This window comes from Dermochelys coriacea, chromosome 6 (genome assembly GCF_009764565.3).
Source record: "Dermochelys coriacea isolate rDerCor1 chromosome 6, rDerCor1.pri.v4, whole genome shotgun sequence".
NCBI lineage: Eukaryota > Metazoa > Chordata > Testudines > Dermochelyidae > Dermochelys > Dermochelys coriacea.
The window spans coordinates 121,947,424-121,972,738 of NC_050073.1; the positions used below are offsets into that span (position 1 = coordinate 121,947,424).

General features: G+C 45.9%; 1 protein-coding gene across 9 annotated transcripts in view; it reads left to right on the forward strand.

Annotated features, from left to right (window-relative positions):
- Positions 1–25,315, forward strand: part of TXNDC16 (thioredoxin domain containing 16) — an 86,951-nt gene that overhangs the window by 19,742 nt on the left and 41,894 nt on the right. For 6 of the 9 annotated variants that reach the window (XM_038405212.2, XM_043516285.1, XM_043516282.1 and 3 more), the window contains 12 exons: positions 1,960–2,163; positions 3,441–3,541; positions 4,529–4,602; positions 6,214–6,288; positions 6,601–6,722; positions 7,007–7,097; positions 13,452–13,608; positions 14,774–14,940; positions 16,140–16,200; positions 20,393–20,513; positions 21,462–21,608; positions 22,104–22,163. In XM_038405212.2, the coding sequence (XP_038261140.1) occupies positions 1,995–2,163; positions 3,441–3,541; positions 4,529–4,602; positions 6,214–6,288; positions 6,601–6,722; positions 7,007–7,097; positions 13,452–13,608; positions 14,774–14,940; positions 16,140–16,200; positions 20,393–20,513; positions 21,462–21,608; positions 22,104–22,163 (1,345 nt within the window). In that variant the 5' untranslated portion in view covers positions 1,960–1,994. The remainder of the gene's footprint in view (positions 1–1,959; positions 2,164–3,440; positions 3,542–4,528; positions 4,603–6,213; positions 6,289–6,600; positions 6,723–7,006; positions 7,098–13,451; positions 13,609–14,773; positions 14,941–16,139; positions 16,201–20,392; positions 20,514–21,461; positions 21,609–22,103; positions 22,164–25,315) is intronic. The other 3 variants (XM_043516284.1, XM_043516280.1, XM_043516281.1) reach the window with 2 other exon arrangements.

Below are 25,315 nucleotides of genomic sequence, written 5' to 3' on the forward strand. Positions count from 1 at the left end.
AAGAAGGATGAATTCAAACTGGAACAGGTATGGAGAAGGGCTACTAGAATGATCCAAGGAATGGAAAACCTGTTCTTTGAAAGGAGACTTAAGGAGCTTGGCTTGTTTAGCCGAACTAAAAGAAGGTTGAGGGGAGATATGATTGCTCTCTATAAATATATCAGAGGGATAAATACAGAAGAGGGAGAGGAATTATTTAAGCTCAGTACCAATGTGGACACAAGAACAAATGGATATAAACTGGCCATTGGGAAGTTTAGACTTGAAATTGGACGAAGGTTTCTAACCATCAGAGGAGTGAAGTTCTGAAATAGCCTTCCAAGGGAAGCAGTGGGGGCAAAAGACCTATCTGGCTTCAAGATTAAACTCGATAAGTTTATGGAGGAGATGGTATGATGGGATAACATGATTTTGGCAATTAATTGATCTTTAATTATTCATGGTAAATAGGCCCAATGGCCTGTGATGGGATGTTAGATGGGGTGAGATCTGAGTTACTACAGAGAATTCTTTCCTGGATATCTGGCTGGTGAGTCTTGCCCATATGCTCAGGGTTTAGCTGATTGCCATATTTGGGGTCGGGAAGGAATTTTCCTCCAGGGCAGATTGGAAGAGGCCCTAGGGTTTTTTCGCCTTCCTCTGTAGCATAGGGCACGGGTCACTTGCTGGAGGATTCTCTGCACCTTGACGTCTTTAAATCATGATTTGAAGACTTCAATAGCTCAGACATAGGTGAGAGGTTTATTGCAGGAGTGGATGGGTGAGATTCTGTGGCTTGCATTGTGCAGGAGATCAGACTAAATGATCATAATGGTCCCTTCTGTCCTTAATATCTATGAATCTATTACACAGGAGAATCAAATATGGGTGACGTTTTCTAATCCTGCAATGTTCTTGCAAAGGTTCCTTATTATTTGTGTTGGTTTTGGATAGAAGAACAGCATTCCTTAGCTTTGGGAGGTTTAATGAACTGGATGCATGATTTTTGCTGGGTTGAGCTCACCCAAAGGCTAAGGGTCTGAGGAAGGCTCCCCAACAGAGCCAAGTTGCAGTGTTGCTAGTGTGGGGGGGTTGGGCAGCCATGGAGAGAGCACCCATTAGGATTCAGGGGCTTCTGTGCCAGCGTCCTCACCAAGCAGTATGGAGGGGCGGAGAGGGAGAGCTGCTATTGGTTACACAGATCCTGCTGCAGGAGCTCTGGCCCCTGTGCCAGTCCAGGGATGGCAATTGCAACTGCAGGGCTGCCCTACATCCTTTGCAAAAAAGTTGGAGGCTAGATCCAACTCCGAAAGTTTCATAGAGGTCCCCACTCCAGCTTTGCCTCAAGGAGAAGAGGGTGTGAATTTCACCTTCTGTACATGGATGGGGGAAATGCAATAAACATCTCATGTGTCTGTTCTCTTCTTAAATAATTTGTGCACAGTAAAAAGGCTTGGCTGGCCCTTGTGTTGCCCTGATCTCACTCTAATGGAACTGGTGTAAAACTGGAGTAAAGAAGTGGCTAATCAGGCCTTTTGGGAAGCTTTTTGTTCATGCAAGTCATGATCAGTAGAGTGTGTGAAGCTAGTTTGATCCTAATCAGTTACTAACAAGAACCTGGGGAGGGAGGGAGTTGTGCATTAAAATATCTATGTGTAGGTGGGCACTGTTTTCATTGCTGGACACTTGACTTTCTCTAACCGTCTCAAAAAAAACAAAACCAAACCAAACAAACAAAAATCCCCAGCCCCAAACCACAACCACAGAGGGTTTTGCAGTTGCAAATGTAATTAATAAGAAACAGGAATGGCCTGCAATTGTAATCAACATTAGTTTTGCTGTAACTGAATTCATCTGCTATTTTTACAGTTAGATAAACTCGCATTTTAATCATTGGTGTTTATTGGCCTCATCACATTTGTAAATTACAGTCACAGATCTGGAAATCTATGTAAACAGCAGACTTTTTTTTTTTTTCAGACGTGGCTTCTGCAGTGACTTTAACTGATGAAATCATGCTCCCCCAAATGAATGGATGGCTTTCTTGCTTCTCTTTCCTCCTATTATGTACTTATTACATGTCTGCGGCAAGAAATGCAAATACACTGCTAGAGCTGAGCCCCCAGGAGTATTTCAGTAGCTTGCAGCCGGGAAGAGCATCCCTTGTTTATTTTAGTCGAGACGGTATGTATTTTAAATGTGTGGGGTTTTCATTCTCCTGGCTTCGCAGGAGAAATAAGCAATTCAAGGGGAATGTCTCACGTGCTTGTGAGAGGGAATAACGTAGCTGTGGAAAAGGTCTCTTTGGTAATGGTGAAAATCAGATGATCACAGTTCTTGGAAAACTTGAAACCCTAAATAGTTTGACAGAACATCTCTTAGAGCAGGAATTTACCAAACCCCCTGCATATTCTCGATGACCACAGAAATGTGAGGAGGTGAAGCACTTTCCTATCGTTGTTCCTGTTGGAGGCACCCAACCTGTAAGTTGAGCTGCCTGGGCAGATCCCTGTGTCTTGTCAGACCCCTGTTGCCTTCATCGGAGCTCTGTGTGTGCATAAGGAACTCCTCTTGTGGACTAGCTTGCTGAAAGGGGGTTGTATTTCTTTCCAAAAGTGCCTCCTTAGGGGGAGAGGAAGTAACACTGCCCCTCTCTGTAAAATGGGAAGCTGAGGCAAATAAGGCCAGCTTGTCATATCTGTATCTGTGTTGACTGTAGCTTATGCCACGAGTAGCCCTGCTGAAATCAGTGGGGAGACTTGTGGAGCAAGCTACTACTCAGTGCGAGTAAGGGTAACTCAGTCTGGTCCAGAGAGATTAGGTGACATTAGGTTTTGTTCTAGCTACTCTACCTGATAATCAAGAGGACCAGAGATATAGAGAAACCAGCTCTTATTGCCTTGCATAATGACAGGTTTCAGAGTAGCAGCTGTGTTAGTCTGTATCCATAAAAAGAAAAGGAGGACTTGTGGCACCTTAGAGACTAACAAATTTATTTGAGCATAAGCTTTTGTGAGCTACAGTTCACTTCATCGGATGCATACAGTGGAAAAAGAGACTGCTGAATTGGAATTAATTTGCAAACTGGATACAATTAACTTGGGCTGGAATAAAGACTGGGAGTGGATGTGTCATTACACAAAGTAAAACTATTTCCCCTTGTTTATTTCCCCTCCTACTGTTCTTGTAAAGTGCTGGAAATGGCTCACCTTGATTATCACTACAAAAGGTCTCCCCCCTACCCCCACTCTCCTGCTGGTAATAGCTCACCTTTCCTGGTCACTCTTGTTACAGTGTGTATGGTAACACCCATTGTTTCAGGTTCTCTGTGTATATAAAATCTCCCCACTATATTTTCCACTGTATGAATCCAATGAAGTGAGCTGTAGCTCACGAAAGCTTGTGCTCTAATAAATTTGTTAGTCTCTAAGGTGCCACAAGTACTCCTTTTCTTTTTACAGCTCTTATTGGTGTTTCAGTTTCTCCAGGTGCCCGTCTGTTTCTGGAACAGCTAGAGAACTCAGTTGGAGCTCTTCAGGACTATGGGATTTCAGTGGTGAAGGTAAATAAACATGTAATTTATTTTCCTAGCTGAGAAATGTAGACGTCTGTTATCTGGTGGGGCCGTAATTCTGATCACATGGGCACATGGGACAGTTCTCCATACAGGTTGTTATGCTGTCACTGTCTGCGTAATAGATGTATTAATGTGTTCACAGCAGATAATTCTCTCTAAACTGCAGCACTAGCAATGCTAGGCTGCTAGCTGGGAAGGTGCTGCTGTCATCTGTCCGATCCTGCAGTTGGCTCTCTGCTGGCAAACCCCCGGCTTGCATGGAACTCCATTAAACTCAGTTGGGTTCCAAGTGAGTGCAGGAGTCTCCCTGCATGGATCATGGCCAGGGACTCCCATGATACATCCCCTCCCATCTCCAGTAGGGGAGGTCATGGTGCATCATGGGCGATGTAGTCCGAGCCCTGCCTACAGAGGACAATGGAAGGCACTATGGCAGCATTTCTAAATGGTTATATTTTCAATATTCAAATTTTGGCTGAAAAAAAATCTAAATTTACTGGGGGGGGGGGTGGCATTTTTCAACGAGCTGAACTTTTAATCCTTATTCTGAGGCAGGTTCAGAGATGACCTTTTGGCTGAAACTTCACATGCTTGCTTTCAGTTTGAGGAGAAGTGTAAAGAAATTTTCTTCAGCCTTTTCTATTAAAACATAAATGTTATCCTACGCAAATTAATACATTGCTATCCAAACATAGTTTGGGCTTCCTCTAGGAGTAACTGGGTGAAACTGAATGAAGGCAGCTAAATTATGTTTGTTTGAGAACCATGACTTGGAATTTCCTGACTTCTGTGCTTGTAAAATCTTATCTGTAATACTGGATCCCATTCACATTATCACTTAATTACATTTTTGCATATACAGTAGATTTTAAAAGTTCTCTTTCATACAGTTGGACCATAAAATGCTTCCAACTTTATATATTTGTAGGTATCTGTGTGTCGAGATTTATAATGACTTGTTTTACGTACCAGGTTAATTGTCTCAAAGAAGATATACCAAGATATTGTGGGAAAGAAAATGCCTTAATGAAAGCATACCTGTTCAGGTGAATGGAGTTTTATTGCATGCTAGTGACTAAATAAAATACGGTGGATTGTTTTTTGAAAGCTTCTCTGTTGGAAGATTTTAAGGAAACCACGTCAGCAAGCTAACATGTCAGGCACTGGAAGGATGTAGCAATGAAGGAGATTCTTTCTACCATGATCTTTTGAAACTAGTGGAAAGACCTCCATTTTTAGATCAGGCCCGTAAGTAGTAGACAAGCTGTCTGCCAGTCCTAGAAGCCTCTCAGATTATCCAGGAAGTACAGGGAGGAACCTTTATCTTTCAGTGATGAATCAGCATGGAAGATTCAATTTAAACTCATGACTTAGGTGAATAGATGGAATGGATACAACAAGTCGCTCTTATAGAGTCCTGGAAATGTTGGGCTGGAAGGGACCTTAAGAGGTCATCTTGTCCGCCTCCCCGCCTCCCCCCATGCCCAGGTAGGATTAGGTATCCCTAAATAGATCATTGCCCTGTAATAGTACTGGATGGGAATGGGAGGAATTGGTTAGATCTTACAAGAGGTGCCTGGGTGAATTTAGTGTGATTTTCTTGACTTTGTTGGAGATAAGTTGCTTGGTGTTATTTTAGAGGAAACAAATATTTATACAAGGCAACTGCAGTCATTTTACACCAAGAACTGGTGTATAAGCGAACACTTTTTTGGTTTCTTTTTAACAAACCAGGAGGCTGAAGTTACAAGGAACAGAGACGAGAGTCTGCTAGACTGCAGGATTTCATTTTGGGGAAAAAAACTGGACTGCATCTCCCATGGTTATATGACTCCTTTGATGCACTGTAGAGGTTCAGCCAGAGTGCAGACCATGATGTATCATGGGAAATGTAGTCCAGGCAGGAAGCCTGGCCCATGGAGGAGAATGGGGGCATGAGGCACCCAAATTACAACTCGCACGAGGCACTGCATGGCTCAGGAGCTATTGACCTGATCAAAAATGAAATATTTCATTTAGATTTTCCTGGTGGAAAACTGAAAATATTTGGCAAAAATATTTTGTGAAAATTGGATTTTCAGTTGAAAAACACTTTGATGAAAAATTCCCAGTCAGCTGTACCCTGTGTGGCCCAGGCACCATTAGAGGGGGACAGAGCACCTCTTGGAGTAAGCATGGGTTACATTTGCTCACCACTGATCAGACTCCATACCTGACAAAGGATCTGATCCAAAGCGCACTGAAGTTAATGCAAAGTGGGCTAATACACGATTCGTTCTGGATCTCTTGCAGGCTTGTTATATTGAAGACACCACCAAAAGCACCTAAGTGAGTTAGGTGCCCAACTCCCATTGACGTTCACATCCCTTGTACAAACGCTTTCCTTTTAACTGACCTGCCCCATTTAAGAGGATTCTCTTGTCTCCTCTCAGATGAGCATTTTGGGTGATGTCTGTCTAAAAGATAAATGCACTAGTTCAGCCAAAGGCATTGAGCTCAGTGCAGGAATTATATGGCCTGTTACGTTAGAGGTCAGACTGCATGATCAGAATGGTCCCTTCTGGGCTTAGAATCTGCAAAAAGAATCAGGAAATCATCTACAAGGACAAATAGCCTCTATCTTGATTTATGACCTCGTGGTTTGTTCTCTTTCCCAGAGGTAACGTGTTGCTCAGAGAATTCCCCACAGATGCCCTGTTTGACGTGAATGCCATTGTAGCCAATATCCTGTTGTAAGTAGAAAGAACATTCATCTGTGTGAAATCATTTGCTTTGTCTTTTCACTTGTTGCCTGAAGCTTTGCGTAAACATGAACTCAGTACATCCTGGGGGACTATTTTCAACTGAGCTGAAGCTGGCCTCTTTGTTGGTGTAATTTAGCCCTGCAAAATGAATTACGGGGCAAATCAGAGTAGTTGCATCTGCTGCTTCCTGAGGCAGGTAGCCAGAGGTGCACCTGTTCTGGTTTTTGCCTGCAGTTGTGGGTGAAAATTCTCTTGTTTCTTTAGAAGAATGCTGTAAATGAAATTTTTATGTCTTCTCAGTGCCCTCCTCTTTAACGAAGTTAAATATATTACAACGTTGGTGGAGCTTCAGGATCTAGAAGATTCTCTGAAGCGAAGATCAAATGTCGTCTTTGCCTATGTGCCAGCAATTGGAACACCAGGTACTAAAATCAACCTTCCATCTTAATATCCCTTCAAGAGCTTTTTCTGTTTTTTGATAAGATAGTGCAGAACTGAGTTTCTGACCTAATCTCCAAACATCTTGGTTTCTTTTAAAAAAAGATCCATTTCACCATGCAGACTCTACTGAAATGCATGCAAATTAGTCAGGCATATATTTTTCTTGATGCCGATTCCTAAAATCTGGCCCATAATATTTAGCATGGGGGAGGGAGTGGACTAAAAATGTATTAACTGGAGCACTTTTTTTTTTTTTTTTTTTTAGAGCACAGAGCAGTAATGGAAGCTGCTTTTGTATATGGTACTGCTCACCAGTTTGTTTTAACCACAGAAGTGGCATTGTTGAAGAACACTGTGTGAGTATAACTGTCTGAAAAAGGGACTCATCTGAACTGCTTATGCTGTTGGTTTGGTTTGGTCACAGCCCCCCAGTGGGAAGAAGTGCAGACCCAGCTTTTGAGCACTCCATAAGTAGCCCCGTTGAAACGAATGAGACTACTAGCGGAGGAGAGAACTCTTTGCTGTAAATGTAGCAGAATCTGGTTGTTTGTGGTTGGAGGAGCAGACGCGGGTGAACCAGGTTAGTTTCAGTAGAGCTAGCACAAGCTTTTGCCCTTTTGTTGAAACGAAAATGCAGCTGTGCTCCAAAGACTGAAAAAACCATCTGGGATGGCACATTGGCAGCTTCTCACTGATTTCCCTAGCAAATGAAGTTACTTTACCAGTGAAGAGCTGGTTTTTCTGACTGCCAGTCCTGCAGCTATCCCGGTGTCTGAGAGCCAAGCTTTGTTCTTCAGGACTTATGTCTTTTCCTCCTCAACTGGCTGTGGTGCCCATCTCTCAACCTGGATGTTTTAAACCCCCAAATTTACAACATTAAACAACCCCTGAAAGTCAGACCTGGGAGAGCTGGTGGCTCTGTCAGTCACACACGGAACCAGAGGACAGGATTCTGGGGCGGAGGCGGGAGGGACAGATCTCTAATGTGAGGAAGCTGATGTTTTTGGGTGGAAGATCAGACCAATCTGTGCACCCGATTCTGTGAAGCATTGAGTCTCCTCGGCTTCTGCTGAGGTCAGTGGGATCAGAACCTATTTTCCCAGCACTCGATAGACTGGCATACTTTCTGTCTATGTGCTGACATGTCTCCTATTACTGGAGAGTTGGAGCGCTTCATGTACATCCATGAATTCAGCCTCACCATGAGGTGGGGAAGTACTGTCCCGAGAGATGATGTGACTGGCCCAAGGTTATACAGGCAGTCTGAGTTCCAGGCCAGAGCCTTAGACACAAGACCATCTTTTACTCAGCAGCCCCAGGGAGAGCTGAGATGGTTTAACACGGAAAGTTGGCAACTGGGGCTGCCCTGCACCACTGAAGCTCGGTGTCCCTCTGACACGTGGACTGTAGTGAGCTTTCCAGCTGTAAAAACCATGGGGCAAGATCCTGAAGTCAGTGGGAGTTTTCCATTGATTTTGGTGGGGCCCAGGTGTCACCTCTGGTCCTTTGTCAATGTTTTGTAGTGATATGCTATAGACATCACTGCTCCATGGGACTCTCTCAAAGCAGGGCTAATGCCACCCCATTCCTTTGCGTCACATGGAAACTTGCAAAGGTTTCCAGAAGTGACTTGTGCCGTCGATCCTGGATCAGCAATGAAATACACGGGCCCCCTGACAAAACGGAGTCTGGAATGATGCCTGTCTTCCTCCCCGTCGGGCCCTGGAGCCTGAGGAGCTGCTGTCAATCTCAGCTGGTGCAATGTCAGTGGGTTTCCCTTAGTTTTGCTTCTTCCAAAGGGAATCCAGCTAGAGCTTGGCTGGACTGTGTGATGCAAACATTCTGCAGTCAAGGCTAGTTTGGGGAGTTGGGAGATATTCTCCTCCAGGCCAGGTCCCCGCTCAGTGACCCCCCCCCCCACCCTCCTGCTTATTGTTTGAAACATTCAAGCTGCAAATGGAGAGAGATTAATTTTCAGGACAATTCACAAGACTTTTCAGTCACACACTGATGGGAGCTCCTGGTTTTGGCTGCAAGTTCATGCAGTTACAAGAACGGCACTCAACCAATCGTCCCCCTCTGCTTTTGAGAGCACAGACTTGCAGATCTAGTGGGGAAAGGAGGGAGGGACAGCCCTGGGGCACCTCCCCCCAGGAGGGCTCGGACAAAGAGTGCTGTTGTCACCTTTTGGAGTAAAGCTGCACTGTTAGTCCACCAGCTACAGCATAAAGAGACAGAGTGTAGGTGCTCATGACACCAACAGCTCTTTGGGAGCACTCCCGGCTCAGCAGGGCCCTCAGCAATCGCAGAGGGATGTACGGAGCTCAGTCCTCTGCTGGTGTGAATTAGTGCAGCTCTCTTGATTTTGCCAGAGCTGAACCAGTTTACACCCACTGAGGATCTGGCTCAAAGTTTTACGACAGTATAGTACGTCTGTGGGTGCTGGAAAACACAGAGAATCAGTGCCTGGCTCACTCTGGAAAAACCTCACCCAGGTTAGACTGGATGGGAATATCACACAGGTTGGTTTATGTTTTTTAGGCATTTCTGTTACCTTGGGGGTCATAGGGTCTGAGCACCTCACAACAACGCTAGGTTTTGTGTAGAGTAGCAGCCATGTTAGTCTGTATTCGCAAAAAGAAAAGGAGTACTTGTGGCACCTTAGAGACTAACAAATTTATTTGAGCATAAGCTTTCGTGAGCTACAGCTCACTTCATCGGATGCATTTGGTGGAAAATACAGTGGGGAGATTTATATACACACACACAGAGAAAATGAAACAATGGGTTTATCATACACACTGTAAGGAGAGTGATCACTTAAGATGAGCCATCACCAGCAGCGGGGGGGGGGGGGGGAGGAAAACCTTTCATGGTGACAAGCAAGGTAGGCTATTTCCAGCAGTTAACAAGAACATCTGAGGAACAGTGGGGGGTGGGGTGGGGGGGAAAAATAACATGGGGAAATAGTTTTACTTTGTGTAATGACTCATCCATTCCCAGTTTCTATTCAAGCCTAAGTTAATTGTATCCAGTTTGCAAATTAATTCCAATTCAGCAGTCTCTCCTTGGAGTCTGTTTTTGAAGTTTTTTTGTTGAAGTATAGCCACCCTCAGGTCTGTAATCGAGTGACCGGAGAGATTGAAGTGTTCTCCAACTGATTTTTGAATGTTATAATTCTTGACGTCTGATTTGTGTCCATTTATTCTTTTACGTAGAGACTGTCCAGTTTGGCCAATGTACATGGCAGAGGGGCATTGCTGGCACACGATGGCATATATCACATTGGTAGATGCGCAGGTGAACGAGCCTCTGATAGTGTGGCTGATGTGATTAGGCCCTATGATGATGTCCCCTGAATAAATATGTGGACACAGTCGTCAATAGGCTTTGTTGCAAGGATAGGTTCCTAGGTTAGTGTTTTTGTTGTGTGGTGTGTGGTTGCTGGTGAGTATTTTTGCTTCAGGTTGGGGGGCTGTCTGTAAGCAAGGAATCTAGTTAGCTAACAAAGAGAAAGTTAAGAGGTGACTTTATTACAGTCTATAAGTTCCTACATGAGGAAGAAATGTTCAATAATGGGCTCTTTAGTCTAGCAGACAAAGGTTTAACACGATCCAATGGCTGGAAATTGAAGCTAGACAAATTCAGACTAGAAATAAGGTGTATATTAATGGTGAGAGTAATTAACTACTGGAACAATTTACCAAGGGTCGTAGTAGATTTTTCCATCAGTGACAATTTTTAAATCAAGATTAGATGTTTTTTCTAAAAGTTCCGTTCTAGGAATTAGTTTGGGAAGTTCTCTGGCCTGTGTGGTACAGAAGATCAGACCACATGGTCACAATGGTCCCAGTCTGGCCTTGGAATCTATGAATCTATGAGCCTTTATCAGACATGTCTGCCAAAGGACCTTTATGTTTACCCTTTCACCAACTAATATCTCACAAAGAAAATCATTCTCGTCAGATCCTACAGTGAGAATTGACTTTGCTAAATAGGGTAACTTTTGTTTTCCACATTGCAATAGTGTAAACCAGGAGTTCTCAAACTGGGGGTCGGGACCCTTCAGGGAGTCACGAGGTTTTTACATGGGGGGTCATGAGCTGTCAGCCTCCACCTAAACCCCGCTTTGCCTCCAGCATTTATAATGGTGTTAAATATATAAAAAGGTGTTTTTAATCTATAAGGGGGGGTCACACTCAGAGGTTTGCTATGTGAAAGGGGTCACCAGTACAGAAGTTTGAGAACCACTGAAAAACATGACATGGTAATGAGGAAACTTGATCAAAGATAAAGTTATCTGGCTGTCCACTAAGTGGCGTGGTTGCAGTTTTTTTAGAACATTGATGGAGGCTTGAAGTAGTTAAAGAAGAACATCTATTATCAGAACAGGATCCGCAGCTGGTGTAAACCAGAGTAGCCCCATTGATCTCAGAGGCACTTCACCAATTATTACCAAGTAAACATCCAGCCCACTGAGTCCATCCTGCTGCAAGAGCAGGAACTATCATGTATTAATAGAATAATACTTATTTAGCTGTCCTATAGCACTTGTCATCAGTAGATCTCAAAGTGCTTTGCAAAGGAGATCAATGTCATTAGCCCAATTTTACAGATGGGGAAACTGAGGAACAGAGTAGGGAAGTGACTTGCCCAAAGTCACCCAGCAGGCCAGTGGCAGAGACAGGAAAGAACCCAGGTCTCCTGAGTCCTAGTCTAATGCTCTATCTGCTAGGCAATGCTACCTTTCTTAAACTGAAGCTACTCTTGATTTTAGTTTAAAGGCCAAGAAATTGTTCATACAGGGTTGCAAATGTAAATAATGAATCCCAAGTTGTCAGATATAAACACATGAGCCCAGCCCTATAAACCCTTACTCCTGTGAGTAATCTTTTCTCACATGAGGATTCCCACTGTAGCCAATAACAGAGTAGATCCCATGGCATTTTTCATTATGAGAAAGATTGAAATAGCCTTGAAGTCTGACTTCCACCACCATTGAAATCAATGGGGCCAGCTACCCAGCTCAGGCTTCAATAGAGCAAGGCCATTTGGCTCTGGTAGAGGGTAATTTGGTAATATGCATATGTTTTTAAGACTATTTTGGCACAAAACTGCATCTTAATGCTAGGATTGGTTGAACAGACCCTAGAGTCTTGAACACCCACCCGGGTTAGCTTTGGATTTGAGGGTTGTCTGTTCTTGCTAACTTTAAAATCTTGGTGCAGATTTTGGTTCTCCTTTCTCTGTTGCATCAAACACAAGCTTGTCTTCACTTTCAGGGCCCTTAATGGTCTCCGCCCACCCCAGCCCTCATCTCTCATTCTCTATCAAGCTGTTGATGCTCATCTCTGCTCAGCCCGTCATGCCAGCCTCACTCTCCACTTGTCAAATTTTCAAACAACCTCTTTTGTGTTTTCTGCCACGCTGCCCCACACGCTTGGGAGAAGCTCCCCGTCATAATCCACAAAGCCATCTTCTTAGCCTCCAGATCCCTTCTCAGAACTCTCCTTTGCCATGACGCCTACAAAAACCCTGACCACCGTTAGGTTCTTGGTCTGTGTGTTGACCGGTATTTCTCATCATTGTTTCCCGGTACTCCTGTATCCATCAGTTGTCTCTTGTCTTACACTTAATGTCCTTGGGAAGGGACTGTGTTTGTTCTGTGTATGTACAGCGTCTAGCCCAATGGGGTCCTGGTCCATGACGGGGACTTGTAGGCACTACAGTAATTCCCACAATAATAATAATTTTGGGATGTCTTAAATACAGTAATGAACTCTGTGACAGACAGACAATGTCCTACCATATCCTGGACAGACCTCATGGAATTAAGATAAACTTTAATGAGTTACGGCAAACCTTATTGAATTAGGGTTAATATCTTTGGACGCCAGTGTATTAACAACGCCACTGTGTGTGTGTTATGGTGGAGTTGTATGTACCTTTTCTAGTATAAGGTGGAGGCTAATGTAATTCCTCCGGTTATCAGCCCTGTGAAGCCACCCCCTGAAGAGGTGTGCCTATACTAGTTCAAAGTGGATTCTCCAGGGATTAATAGACAAAGAGGATTTCTGAATAAATATTCTGGTTTTAAACTGGCTCAGGGCCTTCTTCCTGGTCTGGCAAAGGAACAGAATGCTGGTCCCCGGAGGGCCCCAATCCTTAGGGAAGGGAAGGATTAGGCCTGTAAACCTGGGTGCTTGTTCTGAGCAGAAGCTGCGATGAACTTGAAACCACAAGGAATTGCCCTGGGGTCGGGAGCTGACGGACTGCTCCTGACGGAGCCCAGGTTAGGCTTGGGGTGAGCCCCGATAAGCTTATTAGCAGGCATGTAGACTCTTTTATTGATTTTAACGTGGTTTCTCTAGAACGCTTTGTACCTTGCGAATACAGCAAGCTTGGATTGGCAGTGCTGTGTGGGACCTTGTCACCGTAGCAATGACACCTCTTACCTGTCTCTGAAGGGAAAGCCAGCATGTGTGCTTGGGCATCCCGTCTCTGCTGGGAAATACACAGGGAAGGCAGGGGACTGTGCAGCCTGGACATACCCTGGTCAGAAGGGAGAGGACCACTTGTCTCCACCCAGAAAGGCTGTGGTTGGGGAGCCGGAAGCCAAGAGTGGCTGCCCTGGCTGGATCACTGAGCGGAGCCTTAGGGGCATGTACCCGTGACTAACACAGTCTCCGTGGGTTGTTTTTCTCCTCTAGCTGTGAAGATTCTGATGCACTGTCTGCTCGACTCTTCTTCTGCCATTGTCAGCGGGTCCTGGATCTGACCCAGCCGTGTAGGAGGACTCCCATGGTGCAATCACTGACCACGCTGAACATCCACACATATCTCAAACTGATGGCAGCACCCATTGTGGTATGGGTTGAAATGATACTCGCCAGAACTTGCACTGCATTAAAGCACTCGAGGCTTGCCTGTAGCCCAGAGCAACTCCATGCGCAAGACCTGGGGTGAAATCTTGACCCCACTGAAGTCAATGGCAAAACTCCCATTGATTTCAGTGTGGCCTGGGTCGGATCCCTGGGTGTTAGTATGTTGGTTGGGAGCACTGCAGAGGGTATTGTACCCTCCAGAGGGACAGGGGAGAGAGAGAACTCCAGAGCCTGCCTCAGAGCTCTGCAGATTGTGTTTGTGTCCCTGCAGACATTTCAGGGTGGATGCTCTGGCTGTGTAAATTGACTTCCATGAGTTCACACCAGCAGAGACTGCCTCCAACCTCTGTGGCTGCAAGGTGCCTGGGGCAGTATCCCCTCCGCTGAGCTAGACGTGGAGAAATGGGTCAGAACGAGACCCCCAGGGTGCATGGGACACCCTTCATTGGGGCGTACTGTGCCCTGGCACAGTCATGTAGAAGATCAGTCATGCCTGGGTCTGTCATGCAGAAGATCAGTGGTCATGTGTTAGCTGCAGCAGCTTGATGAAAAGGGGGAGGGAAAAAGAATCCAGGTCGTACTGCTCATTCCTGGTGGGATTTCTAAGCCATCATAGGGATTAGGGTGCTGGGGGTCAATGGTCACAGATAATAAGGTGCAGATTTTTAATAGTGAAGGTAATTAACCATTGAAGCAACTGACCTTGGGGTGTGGTGGCAATTTTAAAATCCGGATTGGATGTTTTCCCCCAAAAGATCTGCTCCAGTTTAACCACACCATTTGGACTTGAAGCAGGAAGCAACTGAGGGAAGACCCATGGCCTGGGTTATGCAGGAGGTCGGACTAGATGATCCCAATGGTCTCTTCTGATCTTAAAATCTATGAACATTTCAGCCTAAATTGTCAGCATTTCACTGCACAAGATGCTTCTCCATTTAAATGTCAACCCTAATGGGCGTATTCAGATGACAATGATCCAGATTTTGGTTTTGGGGGTGATTGGATCCTATTTATTTAGGATAAACTAAGATATTATCTCATTACCTACTTTGGCATAATTATCTAAATCTAAGCTTGTTGATCACCTATGTGTGATCACTAGCATAGACTGTGAAGATATTTAACCATTTAATTGTATCTCTTCTCAGACTGAAGTTGCTGAAGATCCAGAAAAGGTTTCAACTGTCCATCTACAGCTCGGCCTGCCACTGGTATTTATTCTCAGTCAGAAGGAGACCTATGAAGTTGATAAGAGAACTGCTGAGTTTGTTGCATGGCAGCTGCTGGGGAAAGCAGGAGTTGCCCTCTTATCAAGGTATTTAAGCTCAGTAATATTAACATCTCGTATAAGCAATCCTTCTTTTGAAGGTGACTTATATCTTTGTGTTGTATTCAGGCCAACTAACAAGTGCTACACGTTCTGTTCTGTTACACCGATATACATTCAAAATAACTTCAGTGAAATCAGTGGAATTACACTGGACTTATACAAGAGTAAATCAGAACAGAACAGGGCCCTTGACAAGTTGTCAAGTTATTGGTCCCTGCATGCAGAACTGTTTTGCTGACTCATCTTGGCAGTCAGACTAGGCTGGCCTCATTAGCTTCAGTCCAGGAGTGTAAAAGAGTTTATGCCTCTCTCCGAGTCAGAGGGGCAGTGTGGTAACACAGGAAAGAGAAATGGCCAATTTGTGAAGAAGCTCAGACAAAGGATTGTGTTTTGCTCTTAAATTATGAGTAAAGGAAAACCCAGGAAGGGACAGGAGTTGTGGATGCTAACCCAGAGTGTGTGCTGGACTGAACTGGGCTCTCCGCATGACAGAACTCCAAGTAGGGTCTGATTGCTGTACGTGATACTATTATCAGTGAGCAGGCCACTTGGAAGACCCTGTCCTTTTGCTGCCTGGTAACTGACCTCTAAGGCATCTCATGGCAATGTGCTTGCACTCTGTGAGGAGGGGGAACAGGGTGATGGCCGCACACTTTGCAAAAGCCGTGTCTGCTGACCTCTCAGAAGTTGCACTGTGGCAGCTTGAGCAGAGCCTTTCCATCTGGGTTGGCTTTGGTCATCCATCAGATTCCTCTCTGATGCCTGCTGGAACTACCTCCGGGACTCCTGGCAGCCTCAGTAGTCACTAGTCTAACTGCTCTCCCTGCAGCCAGTGGTAAAACTCCTTCTGACTTCAGTGGGAGCAGAGTCAGGCCAATGCCACTTAAGAAACCCATGCCCTTCAAAACTGCACCGCAACAATTCACATGCTTCTCTGCTTTCCTTTGAAAGAAATATACAAGACACACTGACCTAGATCCAAGGCTATGGCTGAGCAGCTCGCAGCACAACTGAGGAGGGGGTGGGCAAAGGTAGCCTGGTATCTCCCCCTGATTAGGGGGTCAGATGCTGACAGCATCCCTGTGCTTCTAGAGAAGCACCAGTGCCCATGAGTTAGGCAGTGGCCAGGGCAGACTGTTACTTTATCCATGACACGGTTTAACATCTGATTTGTATTTTGAAAGGGACTCAGTAGATCTGAATGTTCTTCTCCGGTCTAACGTGGCCCTCAAGACAGCAGAAGAGGTTAGTATTTATTCATGTATTGTATTTATTCATGACATGATTGGTTCACGTTTAATCTGATTGCTTGAACATAGTACAGTTCCCGGTAGAAGTTCGAGGTGTTATTTTTCACAATTGTTTTCCTCGCTATTCTTTAACAAATCCCCTTGGATGTGTAAAACTGACATTTCTTCTCTTATCGATGCGTAACAGCACGGGTTCGTTAGCGTAGGGCTGCTCATGGCTGCTGACACTGAGCTACTGGCCAGGTCTACACTATAAATGTACATCGGTATAAGTATGTCACTCAGGGTTGTGAAAAATCCACCACCCTGAGCGACACGGTTCTATCGACCTAACACCCCTGTGCAGACAGCACTATGTCGATGGGAGAGCGCCTCCTGCCCACATAGCTACCGCCTCTTGCAGAGGTGGATTCATTATGCCGAAGGGAGATGCTGTCCCGTCACTGTAGGAGCGTCTTCACGAAAGTGCTGCAGCATTGTAAGCATAGACTTGCCCTCTGTGAGTTAAGAGAAAGCAAGTGTTATAACAAGGCTGTAACAAGGTGGCTCACCCCTTAAGGGCCAACCTTAGTCACAGACCAAGTCACACCTGGGCAAGACCAGGCCTTATAAGGAGGATGCAGTGAAGGGGGTGAGAGGAGCTCAGGAGAGGGTGAAGACTCTGAGACACCGAGAGAGCTGCAACAGAGGAACCCAGGGGAGCAGGAGGATCGTATGGGGAAACCCCAATGGAATTTGGGCCTAGAAGTTTGGGGTGAGAAGTTTGAGCTCCAGCAAGGGACAGCTTGAAGGATGGGCTGGGAGAGGAGCCTGGAGCAGAAGCAGAGCTCTGGCTGTGAGAGGAAACCCTAGAGCTAAGTGTGGCCTGCTGGGTGGTGATGGACTTTCTTCTGGCGCCCTGAGGATTGCGAAGAAGGGCTTTCGTTATTAAAGCAGCCCCAGGCAGGGGGCGTTACCCACTTGAGAGCCTGCATGTGTATGGGGCTAAACAGGACAGGGTTCCTGCAGAGCGACCCCTGGCCATGAGGGGGTGCTCAATAAACAGCCTCCCCACTACAGAGTCCCTGGCTTTAAGATGGAGCTTGATAAATGCATGAACAGGATGGTATGCCGAGGTCACCTGTGATAGCTGGGACTGGAAGTCGATAATTCAGCTGGGCCCTTCCATTCCTATGTTCATGTGTGTTTTGGGGGCAAAACAAATACGGTGAAATTCACCCTGTGCAGAAAGCCAGTATGAGGCCTATGAACCATTTAAGACTCCTGAAGCCTCCAAGGATTTGGACTTTACAAAGGCCTTTGACAATGTGCCTCCCAAAAGCCTAGTAAGGAAACTATGTTGGGGTGGCGTGAGAGGTAAAGTACCTTCAGAGGGACCTGCCCATGCTAGGGAACGGGGGCAGGTGGGATGCTGGATGAAGTTCAGTGTTGATAAATGCCAGGTAATGCACGTTGGAATGAATACACTGAACTTCTCACATGTGTGTGCGAAGCACTCAGGATGGGACCTGAATCTAACTTCATCTTTGGGTTTTCCACTTGTCAGGTGAGCGACACACACATTCCAGCTCTGCTGTCTGAGACAATAGGACGAGCCCCTAGCTTGTTCACTATATTTCTGCTGTAATGAATTTCCTTTTAAATCCATTTTGTTGAAATTACACCGGATAAGCCTTTGCCTGTACTGGTAGGTCTTTTACATACAGAAGGTCAAAGCAGCCATCTAGCCTTATGAGCCAGTAGCCACAGAAACAAGGGAATGGAAAGGTAACAAGGACAGAATGAGAATACATGTCAATTCAGTTTGTTCTTCTGGTTTCATGTAAACACAATCCAGTTACACCCAGGATTCTGTTCTTCATCAAGGACCTGTTTTCCTCAGAACGATAATTTGTGAGAGGTTCCCAGACAGAGATGAAATGGTCAGGTTTGAGTGACAGAGCACACAGGAACCAAGGGTACGGCTGTACTGCAATAAAAGACCTGTCTCTGGCTTGGGTCAGCTGACTCGGCCTTGCAGGGCTTGGCTTACGGGGCTATAAAATTGCAGTGTAGACGTGCAGGCTCAGGCTGGAGCCCGAACTCTGAGACCCTGCGAGGCGGGAGGGTCTCAGAGTCCGGGCTCCACCAATGGCTAAATGTCTACACTGCAATTTTTAGCCCCACAGCCCGAGCCCTGTGAGCCGGCATCGACTGACCAGGCTCTCAGACTAGGTGCTGCAGGTGTTTAATCACAGTGTAGACAGATCCTTAATCTGCCCTTTGCCTCAGTCTCCCATCTGTACAATGGGGAGGATGTTTCCCTATCTCTCAGGGCTGTTGTGAGGATAAAATCCTTAATGATCCTGAGCTGCTCAGATGCTCTGGGCATCAAGGCCAGATAAGTACCTAGTTAGACAGCTGGGAAATAGTGGCAGACCATGTAGAATCCAGTCCAGTAAGAGACATTTTCTGATAACAAATAGTGGTATGGAGTGAAATCTTTTGGTATAAAAGTAAAACCCATCAATGGGAGCTCATCCCAAAAGCCAACAGCAGCTTCTTGCTCAGAAAGGGCCTGATCCTCCAGTCGGACCCCTTGCCAGCGTGGGAACCCTGCTGGAACTGAAGGGGCAGGAGCAGGGCCTAGATTTGTTCAAAAGTTTATCACCGAAGAAGGATCATCCAGTGGTGAGGGCACTAATCTGGAGCTCTGGGTCCAAGTCCCTGCCCTGCCACAGATTTCCTCTCTGACCATGGGCAAGTCACGTAGCCGCTCGGCGCCTGAGTTCCCCACCTGTAAAATGCGGGTAATAGCACTGCCCTGCCTCACAGGGGTGTTTTGAAGAAAAAGTAGGTTACAAGATTGTGAGGTGCCCAGGTGGTCTCTAGGTGGGGACTGTTTGATTGCCTTAGGTATGTAAAACAGAAAGCTGTCAAGATTGTAGTCGTGGTTCCAATTCCTCTCAAATAGATTTCAGTCTTACTTTGATTGCAAGTTGCGACTGCAGGGGCTGTCTATTGTTTGTCTTGTACAGCACAAACTCATCAATAAAAATGAATAAGGGTATTTCGTGATGCTGCACAAAATAACCTCTTGGCGGCAGCGTAGATGTTCATAAAGCAAAGGCCTGCTTTGTGTAACATGGTTTGTAACAGAGGAAGAAGGTGGAATCCAGGCACGAATCTAAGTTTCGGAAAGGAAAGGTTCTGTGCTAGAATCCTTCTCTGTGTCAGGATTGTGGTTACTCCACTGCAAACGTTAGTTAGAATTCTTATTTTCTGGGAAGACCAATAATGCATCAGCATTTCATTAACGTTCTTGATCGTCTCAGGGGACCCGCTCGTGGCCCCAGTAGCTTGTCTGAAATGGACGGGCGACGGTATCCACTTGAAGAGCAGAGTTTTGAGTGAACGTGTTGCCTAATTTGTAGACATCTGCAAAAGCAGGTGTTAGCCGCTAGACAGCTTTTGGCGGCTCACGTGACGCTAATGTAGCCTCCTGATTGAGGCCGGCAGCCAAGCGCACACAGTTCCATCACTGGAGGGAAACCAGACGCTCTTTCCTGAGAGGTACGGCAACAATCAGGCATGTTTTGAGTAAGTTCCACATGAAAAAGACGCTTGCTCCTGTTCTCCTTTTTCACCAGTGCCGGTGGCTGGACCACATTAATGGCAAAACACAGGGCTGGGAACCCGCTAGATTAGTATAAATATGGGGTTTTAAAGCTACAGTCCAGAGACAGTAGGAACTGCCTGGTCCCAATACAGAACCCTGCAGGGTAACTCCCACTGGGGAAAGGGTGTTGGCAGGGTAGTTCTTCTGGCAGCATTATCTCCCCAGTTTGTTGCTGCTGCTCCCAGTTCTTGCCAGCTGCTCTGTGCTGACTGTAAGTTTGCCAGGGAATAGGAGAGGGGAAGAGAGGAGAGTCACCCAGCAGACACCACAGCGACCCTCTGGGCAGGAGAAGGAACTACAAAGTCGTCTCGACTTGGATGCCTGATGTTCCAGCTGCCGAATGTGAGAGTATGGAGCCATAGAAGCCCTAGAAGTCTATTGACATGTCCAAAACCAAACAAAAAGTGGCCACATGGTGCCATTGAGTGCCCTCTTGACTCCATTTTATATTGCAGCGACTCCAGCCATTGCAGGGCACAGGTGCACATAAATGCCCTCGTGTCCCAGCTGGTGTTTTTCTCTTCCCCAGGGTGTGCCGATCAAATACCTGGTTTTGGAAGATACTGATGAAATAATAGCCCTGGTGGAAGACAAGATAAAGGCCGAACAGATCCAGGAAGATGAGGATGAAAGTGACAATAATGATCAGGGTAACGCTGGTGTTTGGTATTCTCCTTTTCACGCTTAGTCACGTGCTAGTTAATTACTAAGGAGAGTTACTCATACAAGTAGGGCCTCCTTGCTGGAGACATTCTGAAATATATAGAAGTACTGTAGTCGCACTGGCCTATGTGATCCAAAATGGCTTGGGTGCCTTAATTTTTAAGGGTCCAACTTGAGACACCTGGTTTTCAGAGGGAGAGTGTTCGTCACTGTCAGAAAACTAGGCCCTTTTGAGGTATTTCAGGTCAGGCCCACAAAATCCAGAGCCACTTTTGAAAATCTAGGCTGCCCTCTTTTGAGTGCCCATGTGTGCTGTGCTCAAATTACATTTGTGTTAGAGAGCACGTGCCCGTGTAAGTCTTCCTTTAAAATACATTCCTAGAAAGTTGTTCATGTTTTCCAGTAATTTCACAGAAGATCTGAAGGAAACTGCCAAAATGAAGAAAGAAACAGCCAGTCTGAGTCTGAGGAAAACAAAAATGTGAATGGGATTCCTAGCTAAAAGTGTTCTGTACTCCAGGGGTCACATCCTCAGCTGGCATAACTCTGCATCGTTCAGTCACTTCAGTGAAGCTCAGAGTTCCTAGCAGAACCGTGCTAAAGAGTATATCAGTAGCAAGCCCTGACTGCTGCTTATTACACTGATCAGAACAGTCTCTCTCTTGTTCCCCATCTGCCTGTCCTATCCACTTCTTGTCTCTCATCTCGTAGTTAGACTGTTAACTCTTTGAACTATGGACTGTCTTTGTTGTATGTATGTACAGCATCTAGTGGAATGGTGCCCTGATCTTGACTGATGCCTCCAGGTGCTACTGGAATATATATCTGCATCCTAATAAATTGCTTGGTTTCTTCGGTCTTTTCAAACCCTCGCAAATGCTGAGTTCCTGCTGCATCTGTGTACTCATGTTTATGTGTACGTTGATTTGCTGTAGAAATTCAAGATGACCAGGTGATGGAAGCGGTTTACAGAGACAGGAAGCGAGAACTCCCTTTGGAACTCATCCGTACCCTGACAGAAGAAACTTTTAATGCTGCTCTGATGGAGACCGCCCACATGGTGGTGCTATTCTACGCCAGTTGTGAGTACAATACACATATCCATAGCACCAAGGGTGCACATTTCTTGTATAGTTTAGTATATTGTTACAGTCCCTGTATTTGTTTAGTTATTTCTATTTAAATAATAGCTGAAAAGATGCCAGTGTGAGGCTCCAGGTGTCCTCACGCACCCTGAACAATATAATTAAATTGACTTCTGTAATAGATTAATACTGAACATAGACAAGCTTTTTATTTTTGAAGGTCTCTATATCAAATACTTAGGTATTTCTTTTGTAGTGACATATAAATTCAGTGTAATTTTACCTTCCGCATAGCAGGCCTAATGCCAGAACAATTCACCGTGTTAAATTGGAAAGCTACCATCGCTGTCCATAGTGATGGCAAAGCTTGAGACTCTGAAGACACATGATATATAGAGAGTAACCCATTCTGTTGACCATGAGTGACCCCTCTGCCGACAGACAGGCCGTGTGTGATGTACCGCTATTGACAGTGTCTCTTGTATGTTGCAGGGGAAGCGGTGTCCCTGGTGATGTTGCAATCATATGTAGAGGTGGCCATTGCATTAAAAGGTACAGTGCCAAAGCTCCATTGCATGGTTAAAAAGCAGGCGGTGTTCATACCCTGTACCATGTCCTCCTTTTACAAGAGAGGAAGTTTAACTGATGTGTGTATATATATATATAGGCACCGATTCCGTGGGTGCTCCAGGGCTGGAGCACCCATGGGGAAAAAAAAAGGGTGGGTGCTGAGCACCCACCAGCAGCCCCCCATATCAGCTCCTCCCCCTCCCCACAGCACCTCCCACCTGCTAGTGGGCCCCGCCGATCAGCACCTCCCCCTCCATCCCAGCGCGTCCCACCCACTGCAATCAGCAGTTCTGCAGCGTGCAGGATGCGCTGGGAGGGAGGAGGAGGAGCGAGAATGGGGCGTGCTCAGGGGAGGGGGTGGAATGGGGTGGGAAGTGGTGGGAAGAGGCAGGGTGGGGGTGGGGCCTTGGGGGAAGGGGTGGAGTGGGGGCAGGGCCTGGGGCAGAATGGGGGTCGAGCACTCCCTGGAACATTAGAATGTTGGCACCTCTGTGTATATATACAGTGGGTGAATCCTGGCCAAACTTGCATTGAGTGCTATGGGGAGAGGATTTCATCCAATATATATACACGCACATACAGACAACCGAGGGCTGCTCTAATTTCTGCAGGCTTGTAATAGCCCCTTAGAGTACATCTACACTGCAATAAAAGACCTGGCCCGGGTCAGCTGACTCAGGCTTGCAGGTCTCAGGCTATGGTGGTATAAAATTGCAGTGTAGACATTTAGGCTTGGTCTGGAGCCTGGGCTCAGAGACTCCGTGACGGGGGAGGATCTCAGAGCCTGGGCTCTCCCCTGAACCTGAACGTGTCTACACTGCAATTTTATAGTCCCACGTGCCTAATTCAGCGGACCCGGGCTCTGAGACTCGGTGCCGTAGGTTTTTTATTGCCGTGTGGATAAAAATCCATAGGGGCCATTCTATTGCGAGGATTACTGGAGCTCAGTATTATCCAGCCCTGACCCCAGAATGCCCCCTCCTGTTCCTGACACGCCCTCCCTGTACTGGGAGAGCATCCCCGGAGGGACTAGCATAGAGCCACTCTGGAGGGAATCCCCTGCTGCTGACCCAGGGAGGTGTTAAGTCCTTTTGTGCCACTCTGACCACGTATTAAAAGGGACCTTCACAGGACTGAGGATCTGGCCCATAGAGTCAAATTCTGTTTTTCGTTACATTGGGTGTAAATCCATTGACTGCACTGGGGTTATTCCGGACCAATGTAAATGAGATCAGAAATGGGTTGCAAGTGGGCATGAATGTGGACAAGTCCAATCTGAAATATAAATAGCAGCAGGTGTCAAAATACGGTCTTAAGAGCAAGGAACGTGCTAACATCAGGGACAACTCTTATTTGGTATTTGCATTATAGACGCTCCTCTGAGCCCCACCCAGGGATCAGGGCTAAGTGTGGTACAGACGTAAAACAAAATGACAGTTCCTGGGCCAGGGAGCACGAGGCTTGTGTGTGAGTTGCTTGTAGTGTGAGGGGTAAACGAATAACACCTTGGAAACAAGAACGAGAGCCGTTTACCTACTCCACTACATGGGGAAAGTCACCCTTAGGCACTAACAGTCGGTAGCTACAGTAAAGGAGCAGTTACAGCAAACATGAGGACAGTGGCAGAAGGTGAAATAACTCTTGGACACAAAGAGGCAAGAATCTGCCATAGCAGGATGCCCGTGTGACACTCCCAGGGGTACCCAGGGTTGGGAGTTATCTCACCACTACCTGCCCTTAGTTTGAAGCAATCTTGTCTTCACTTGCTGTGGGTCAGCTCCTTGAAAACACCAGCCTCTGGCACAAGCACTGCCTTCCAGGCCTCTGCAAGTTTCACTCTCCCTGGACAGGAAGCAATAGGTACATCCCTACAGCCGAGTCTTCAGAGCCTCCCCTGCAGTGTCCAGCCCCTTCTCCATGGGACACTCACAGAATCACCAGGCCTGCTGTTGCCAAAGGAACAGTACACACCAGCTTGTCAGATTCACCTCTTGCCCAGCACTTTGTTCAACACCACAGCACTGAGATATATTTCCAGTGAAAACAAGAACGGGTTTCCTGTCAAAGATTAGAGATTAAAATAATAGTGGGTCTGAATATTGGAAACCAGTGGTTACATACAAAACAAAATCATAACACGCTTTCTAGAGACTAAACTTAACGAACAAGTCACTCTCTTGTCTAAAGAAGTTTCTCGCATCCAAAGTTCTCCCCAGTGGTTTCATCCAAGCCTGAACTTGTGATGTACAGCTCCAGATAGGGTACACTCCCCTTAATTCTTCCTGTTAGATTTTGTTTTCCCTCTTATGTCCTCACAGTCCTTCATTTGCTTTCAGCTCAGACTCGTGATAGGTGACCCGTGAAGAAGAGAGTGCTCAATTGACATGTAAACAATAGATGATACAGACTTTAAGGTCTTATTTTCAGTGTCTAGACACATAACTCCATACGCATTATCTGTACATACATTTCATGATACTAATGACCAGCGTGACACTGGCTCTTGTTTGAGAACTCATGCAACATTCTTTGGCGAACCCAAATGTACATACCAGAATCAGGAGATTCCTGTAAGCCCCTTGACAGTTGGCAGTAAGAGATTCTTGGGTCATAGTCCCCAAATCAAGGAATGTAAAGTGATGGTACTCTTGGGGGATGGACACTGTCCTAATTACCTATAAAGCCTCATAGAATCATAGCAATGTAGAGCTGGAAGGGACCTCAAGAAGTCATCAGGTCCAGCCTCCTGCACTGTGGCAGGGCGAAGTAAACCGAGACCATGCCTGACAACTGTTTGTCCAACTTGTTTTTAAAATCTGCCAATGATGGGGATTCCATGACCTCCCTTGGAAGCCTATTCCAGAGTTTAGCAACCCTGACAGAAATTTTTTCCTAATATCTAACCTAGATCTCCTTTGCTGCAGATTAAGCCCATGATTTCTTGTCCTACCTTCAGTGGACAAGAAGAACAGTTGATCACCTCTTATAACAGCCTTTAACATATTGGAAGATTGTTATCAGGTTCCCCCTCAGTCGTCTTTTCTTAAAAAACAGGGCCTGTTTAGTCTTAGCCTTTCATAGATTCATAGATTCATAGATACTAAGGTCAGAAGGGACCATTCTGATCATCTAGT